Source organism: Hevea brasiliensis, chromosome 3, assembly GCF_030052815.1.
Source record: "Hevea brasiliensis isolate MT/VB/25A 57/8 chromosome 3, ASM3005281v1, whole genome shotgun sequence".
In the NCBI taxonomy this organism is placed as follows: domain Eukaryota; kingdom Viridiplantae; phylum Streptophyta; class Magnoliopsida; order Malpighiales; family Euphorbiaceae; genus Hevea; species Hevea brasiliensis.
In genome coordinates, this window is record NC_079495.1 from 25,783,782 (window position 1) to 25,792,093 (window position 8,312).

At 33.0% G+C, this 8,312-nt stretch overlaps 1 protein-coding gene across 1 annotated transcript in view; it reads right to left on the reverse strand.

Annotated features, from left to right (window-relative positions):
• Positions 1-5,052, reverse strand: part of LOC110636858 (AUGMIN subunit 1) — a 31,234-nt gene extending 26,182 nt beyond the window's left edge. Inside the window, 7 exon segments of the mRNA XM_058143312.1 lie at positions 3,901-3,975; positions 4,137-4,185; positions 4,188-4,253; positions 4,256-4,266; positions 4,353-4,459; positions 4,794-4,854; positions 4,856-5,052. Of these exon segments, the coding sequence (XP_057999295.1) occupies positions 3,901-3,975; positions 4,137-4,185; positions 4,188-4,253; positions 4,256-4,266; positions 4,353-4,459; positions 4,794-4,854; positions 4,856-5,052 (566 nt within the window).
• Positions 5,053-8,312: the final 3,260 nt, after the last annotated feature.

The following is an 8,312-nucleotide window of genomic DNA, read 5'->3' on the forward strand; positions in this document are numbered from 1 at the left end:
GATGGAGGCCAATAAAGTGGGCAAATTTGGATAATCTATCTACTACAACCATAATGACTGTCATACCACGAGATAGAGGAAGGCATTCAATAAAATCCATGGTTATGTCAGAGAATAATGTGGTAGGGACAGGCAAGGGCTGCAGTAAACCTGGTGTCGCAGTCAACTCTGGTTTGTATCTCTGATAGACAAAACAATTCCTAACATATTGTCTCACATCTCGATGTAACCCAAGCCAAAAAACAAGAGAAGATATTTTTTTTTTAAAGTAGCAGTCACACCCTAGTGCCCTCCAGTAGCAAAATCATGGAATACAGCCAATAATTGTTGCTTTAATTCATGATTATGACCCACCACTAATTTCCCTTTTCTCCTCAATTATTGATTATGCCACTGAAAAGATGGATGAGAAGTAGAATCAAGTTCCTTATCATTTATAAAATGTTGGCAATTAGAATCACTACCTTAAGTTTCTGCAATCTACCCATATAATGATGAAGGAAGCAGTGTAGAAGATAAGACATTCAATTCTAGTAGTGGTGATCTTAACAGAGCAGCAGCTACTACATTTTCAGAACCCTTCTTATATTTGGTATCATAATCAAAATGCACAAGCTTCGCCATCCAAGCTTGCTAAATGGGGGTTGTAAGTTTCTAATCCAAAAGGTATTTTAGGCTGTGATGGTCAATTAAGATAGTAAAATGCTTTGTTTGCAAGTAATGATTCCATTTTTTAACAACAAATAAGATTGCAAGTAGTTGTCTCTCATATGTAGAAAGAGATTGATGCTTGAGGGATAAAGCCTTACTGATAAAAGCTACCGGATGTCCAGATTGCATTAATACGGCCCTAATACCAATATTTGAAGCATCTATTTCAATGACAAACTCTTTAGAGAAATCTCGTAATGTGAGAACAAGAGCAAAAGTTACAGCTAATTTAAAGACTCAAAGGCCTGTTGAGCTTCGTTTGACCAATGGAACCCATTCGTCTTGAGTAATTCAATTAAAGGCCTAGCAAGAGCTCCATAGCCTTTGACAAAACGTCTGTAATACCCTGTGAGCCCTAGAAAGCTCCTTAATTACTTTGGAGTGGTAGGTCTAGGCCATTATCTTACCACTTCGATTTTAGATGGATCAGTTTGAACCCCTTTTGCTGAGATAACATGTCCCAAATACTCCACTGATGGAAAGCCCAAAAAACACTTACTCCTTCTGGCTAACAATTGGTGATCCCTCATAGCTTGTAGGACTTGTTGCAAATGAATGAGGTGCTGCTCTTTATTCTCACTATATATTAGAATATCATCAAGAAAAACTAAAACAAATTTCCTCAAAAATGGCTTGAAAACTGAATTCATGAGACTTTGGAAGGTTGCAGGAGCCAAAAGGCATAACTAGGAATTCATAATGTCCCTCATGAGTCTTAAAAGCTGTCTTGGGAATATCTTCCTCATGCATCCTGATTTGCCAATATCTAGAACGCAAGTCAATTTTAGAAAATATAGTGGCATGCCCCAGTTCATCAAGCAACTCTTCTATCACAGGTATCAGAAATTTGTCTTTCACAGTAGCATGGTTAAGTGCTCTATAATCAACACATAGTCTCCAGGTGTTGTCTTTTTTCTTTACAAGCATAATTGGACTTGCATAAGGGCTAGCACTGTTCCTTATCACCCTAGCTTTTAACATATCTGTAATCATGTCTTCAATTGCATCTTTTTGCTTAGCTGCATATTTATATGGTCGAATGTTAATTGGTGAAGATCCTGCTTTGAGAGCAATTCTGTGATCATGAACACGTTTTGGGGGCAAGGTCTTTGGCTCCTAAAACAAATCATTATAAGTCAATAAGAGATTATTTAAATCAGGCCAAGATTTCTGTTGCTGTTCTAACTCGACTTGCTCCTGCGGACCTGCTATTGAATATAGATAGGCAGTAGCTTCACGTCCTTCCACGTGAAATAATCCATCATCATTAAGGCAAGTCATTAAGCTACTAAGCTCTTTTGAAAGTCTCTTTTTAGTTTCTCCCAGCAACACACAAAGCATAGATTCCCTTTTAAAAGTCATCATCATAGTCTGAAAATTCCATAATATCTCCCCTAAAGTGGAAAGCCACTGAGCCCCCAAGATTAGGTCATAGTTATCTAAAGCAAGAACATATACTTCTGCATGAAATTCTAAACCTTGCATGCTCCATGTAAAATTCTTATAGAAGCCCTCACATTGTAGTTGTTGCCCATTAACTACTTCAACTGATACTCCAGCAGCTTTTTGCAATTCACACTTAAGCTTAGAAGCCATTTTCGTACTCAAAAAGTTATGAGTACTTCTTGTATCCACTAGAATATGCAATATTCTTTTCCCACACTTCCCTTTTATTCTCATAATCTGAGCTCCCTGTGTTCCCCACATGGCATTGAGAGATAATTGCATATCTGATGCCATTTCACCTTTAATTCCCTTATCCTCATTTTCCTCATCTTCTTCATTCTCTTCTGTAATTAATTGCACCACATATGCTTCTTTTTTCTTACATTTATGAGCAGGTGTATATTTTTCCTCACATTAAAAACACAACCCCTTTGCCCTTCTTTCTTCCATGTCTTTATCAGTAATTTTTGAGTTTTTGGCAGGTACAGCAGGTGGTTTAGGTAAGGAAGGTAGTGGTAACACTCCTGGTTGTTCTTTAGAAGCAGAAGTTATTGTTATTGTGGGTTTATTGGTTTGGATTTGGGTGATAATACGAGAAAAACGTAGGTAATTGCAGCTGGCAGATTTAACTGAAGGTTTAGGTTTATTTTGAATGGCAACTACTATGATCTCTTGTAATCTTGCTAATGAATAGGCCTCAGCCAAAGTAGAGGGTTTAAACATTCTTACTGGCATTTATAATTCATCTACAAGGCCTGAAAGAAAAAAACTCAATGCTTGGTCCTCCCGGATGCCAGCTTTAAGATATATCTCATCAAAAGCATCAAGATAATCTTGTAGAGAACTAACCTGTTTAAGGTTCCTCAAATCTGCTAATGGATCCTCATATGCATTACTACCAAATCTGGCAGTTATAGCTCTCACATAGGCACCCGAATCAAGGTAAGTTATAGGTCCTTTCACCTTAATGAACCCTTGATGCCATTGAAGGGCTTTACCTTCTAAATGCAGAGTAGCCATCTTAACCTTATCATCTGCGGCAACATTTGCAACCTCAAAGAAATAATCTACCCTTAGCAACCATCCCTCCAGTCCTTCTCCATTGAACCGAGGAAACTCCAATTTAGTAGAATTTCCCTAAGATTGTCTAATCTTATGGCTAGACACATTTTGATTGCTAGCACTTCCATTTGATCCTTTTCCACTTGCCAACTCCATATTCTGCAAACTAAGACAAGCTAGTAAGGCCTTAATCTCATCCATTGCCTTTTGATTGCATTGCTTAGCCTCTTTTCTTAAATTTTCCTGCCTTGCTTCAAACTCTTGCATTAAAGCCATCACTCTTCTCTCCAATTGATGGGAATGAGTTCCCTCTGCCATAGCCAAGGAACAATGAGCTCTGATACCACTGATAGAAGAATTTTACTGAACTAAGAGATAGATTAAGAGCAGAGAAAAGAAGAAGAATCACACTTTTATTAGAATAAAAAATGAATACATCTCATCAATTACATCTTATTTATAGACTATTCAATAGAACTAACTACTTCTCAGATTCTTCCATGAGGCTCGCCTGATCATCCGTCAGATCTTCGCTATACTTGCCATGTGTCTGTATACAACAGCTTAGCTTAACAGTCTCAACTATTCTGTTATTCAACAAATAACAATTCTTTCTCTTGCCCACTACTTAATCCCTACGCTGCGTTTTATTATTGTTGCTATTTTTCTTGTACCACCATAACTGCCAGGCTTGTCTTCCAGTTTTCCATTTGAGCTTTGCAAGGAACTACATCATCCTCAAGTTTTCCAAGCATTCTACCAAAGCACATTCAGAAAACAAGAGAGAAAAAAGGGAAAATTTAGGAGAGGGAGAGAGAGAGAGAGCATCCTGTTCATGAAACAACAGTTTGTTTAAAGTAGAAAGGTTTGAAGATCTAATATTGAAGGAGAATCTAAAATTAAATTTAGGAATTTACCTTTTTAAATAGTTAAGTCTAGCTATTGCCTTCCAAGTGTAATCAAGATGAATTTGGACTCCTGCGCTTTAGCCCTCTTTTCCTCCACCTCAGTCTTTCTCAAGGAAATATCCCCATTGCTATAAGAAAACTAGATGCATTTTCTCCATTTCAAACTTCAAGTATTAAGAACAAAATTAAAGAAATAGAATTGAAGAGCTAGAATGACAAACCCACCTACTTAGTTCAGTATCTCTTATGTTCAACAAGTTTGCCACATTTGCAAAAACTTTAGCCGAACCAACTACATTTGAGGGCAAGCTCTCCTGTGCTAGCCCCACATTCTCCAAATAATTGTTTCAAGAGACCAGAAAATCAAGAGTTTCTATTAGAATTTCATTTAACAACGAAACAAGATCATTCTGTTATTATTCCCAAAAGCATTCAAAAAGCATAAACTACAAAAAAAAAAAAAGTTGAAATTTGAATATTGCTTACACCCAAATAATCATAATGAAAAGAAGAAAATCAATGATATCGATAAATTTACAGTTCGCTACTTCAAAATGTCTACAAAAAGAAAAGAACTTTTTTCACAATGCAGCAAAACAAAACCAACAAGAGAGCAATATCTAGCAATTAGCCTAAGCACAAACACTAAAAAGAACACACAAAAACCAAACACAGACCTTGGGCACGATACTCGATGGATTTCTGGCGGAAATTGTTAGCAAAGATGCGTCTTGGCCAAGGAAACAGTGGCTATATTGTACAAATGACCAATACTGGGAGGAAAATATTCAAATTCAGAAACATCTTTACCAGCCGCATCGAATTGAGAGGCAAGCCACCCCTTCACCTCTGCACTTCTAGTGCCATCAGTGCCATTCTTTGCTTCAGTAACCGGCATATCACTGGTAGAAATTATATCGCTCATTGCTTGGATGAGAATTTCCTGATAGGGTTATTAGTAAGTTACACAATATGCACTTCCGTAGACTTCTCATGTGGGGCCACGATTTGATTTAGGGGATAAAAGGCCGCCCTAGTGGTGAATGGCATTCGGCTATGGTGTTTGTAGACTATGGACTTAGCCGATAGACGCTGAATAAACTATCGTGAGCAGTGGTTTTAGGGTTCCGTCAGGGGCGAGAGAGATTCAGCGGGAGAAATGTTACTCTGTGTCGTCCGTATCACCGGCCGCGACCATTATTTGATAAAGAATACGAATTCTCTACTGTTATAGGATGGCTGTTTTTTGAATGTTTTGGGTATTTTATAAAATGATCCTTGAGGCTGAACAAAATTGATAGATAAGGCTCAATAATTTAATCTTTTAATAATTAAAATTATTAACAAATTAGTTTTTTTGTCCAAAATCAGCCATATGCCATTAAATTAGATATAAAAGATAAATTTTAATTGATCCTAATCATAATCATAATAATAACTAAAATCAATTCCGAACAAATATGATGGAATTTGAAATGAATTTCACAAAACTTATGAGCAATTTCTTTTGGATTAAAATGCCCTTATAAAGAAAAATATACTTTTAATGATTCATTTTTTCATATACTCCTATGCTATAATTATTTACTTTGAAACTTTGATCACTAATGCGATCAATAGAATGTACTAAACCCACTAAGTACCATTAATTAATAAAAAAAATTAAAAGTGGTTTGAATCTTCAAGAAAAATAATCAAGTACCATTAATATCATCCTTAAACTCTCAAGAGATGTGTGAATTTATTTTATATTTATTGCTATATTATTAATTGGTCTACATATTTGTTAATTTTTATAAATTTATTAGGTATAATTTTTTTTTTGAATTTTATAGAAAATTGTAAAAGTACATCTAATATAAACTCAATCTTATATGAGAATGAGTTTAATAACTGTTAAATTAAATATTTAGTATAATGAATGCAGGAATCTAAATTTAAATACTTAATGTAATGGTTATTGAATTCAACCTCACATAAGCTCAAGCTTTCCATGACTGCACTTAAATTATAATTTTTTAACTTTATTATGAGGGAGCATCTAATATAAACTCGACGTTAAAGTGCATATAATAAATGCATGAATCTAGATGCACATATTTAATCTAATGGTTATTAAGCCAATCCTCACATGAGATCAAGTTTTCCATCGCCACACCTAAATTATAATTTTTAACTTTATTACTAGATAGTTTAAGAGATGAGGATAAATAAATTTCAATTTTGAAATTATTACTAAATATGAATTGTATGAAATTCAATTAAATTCTGCATTTTAAGTTGTATCATACCAAATAATAAAACTCATTTCGAACTAATTCTAGCTAAAATTCATTTCGAATGAATTCCAAATTTTGTGTTATAATTGAACCAAACACTATGTAAAGCAATATAAAAAACAGAACTCACAAGTAAGCGTGTTCTTCTGCTTCTCCTCCATCCCATCATACAACTAAGACCAATCTCTCTCTAGCACCCTTGCATTTAGTGTCCAATGACAACATCAATAACTTCTCCTTTTGTGTCTTGACTCCCTAATTACACAACTAACATTTATGTGCATCCAAACTTCTTAGTTTCAAAGAATTAAAGGAGAGACGATTCTATTGGAGATTTTTTTTATCTCATCCAACAATAAGTCTTCCTGATCACATAATTTTTCTCTCTCTGGAGGCATGATAAGTTTGTTGGTAATCCTCACTCGATCTAATGATGCTAAAATCATCACTGATGGCTAAAAGAAACTTCAAGCGTCTTTGCAATTTTCAAGCAAGTTTTTTCTCTCTCCAAAGTGAGAATTAAGGTTAGTGATGTCTAAAAGCCTATTTAATTGAGTTTGGTGAGATTCTTTTGGTTATTTTCATAATCTTTTGGATTGCTTTTTCTTCTTATTATGATGATTATGGTTGTGACTCTTAATTAAATTGCTTTGTAAGATCAATTTGTTTGAGATAAGCTAATGAATGTTAATAGGTTTTTGAAGATTGATCTCAATTATTATGCTAAAGTTTGCACATTTGATGGAATTAGGAATTGTAAACTAAGATTTTCTAACATGTTAGAAAGAAATGGTAGGAGGGAAAAGAAGACCATGACAAGAAAAAGAGAGATAAAAGAGAAGGGGGAGACGAGCAATTAACCAGCCAAATTATTTTTATAGTAAACAAATCCAAACATCATTTTTATGCTTGAATCTTACAACAAAGATGATATGAGATTTAAAGTAGAGTTATACCATACTTTTCTAGCTATAGCACTAGGACACTGTAAGAGTAGCTCTAGAAGTAAGGGAGTAAATTGCACAAACCGTCCTTCAAATTAGGGATTGTTTCAATTCTATCCCTGAAATTACTCAAGTTTAATTTTGTTTCAAAAAAACCCTCTAACTTACAATAGTTGTTTCCAATTTAAAAACAATAAAATTACCCTTTCACCTTCTCTCTCAAAAAGAATTAAATTATAACTTTAATAATTAATTTTTTCAAAATTATTCTTTTTTAATAAAATTAATATTTATTAAATTTATTAATTAAATTATCCATTTTTTAAATTTATATGTAAACCTATTAGTATAAGAATAGTGTTACTTTTTTTAGATGGATAATTTTATATATATATATATATACACACACATTGTTTTAACATTTTTTTAATTTAAATTTAATATATTATAAATTATATCAGAATATAAGAACAAAGCAATTTTAATTTTTTTGTTACTTATAAATCAAATTTACACATTTAATAGACTAACAAATCTAAATAGATGTTATGAAAAATCTATAGATTTTTTTTAGACAACAATAATAATTACAAAATTGTGACAATAGAATAATAATAATGTGTGATTATAAATGTAACTACTATATAGTATGCACTACATAATATGTCATTATTCACTTATGAGTAACTATATATCATAATTACTATTCTATTAGACTATATGAATAATGTGTCATTATAAATGTGTGTCATTATAAATGTAACTATTATACATTTATATAACATATATCACTATTCATTTATAGTAAGTAACTATATCATAAGCGCATACTGGTATAATGTCCATGCTATGATAATTTATAATTTTATTTTTAATTTAATTTTTAATTACATTTTAAAGAAAATAAATTAATATTATTAAATTAATTTTAAATTAAAATTTCTCTTTTATTTAATTTAATT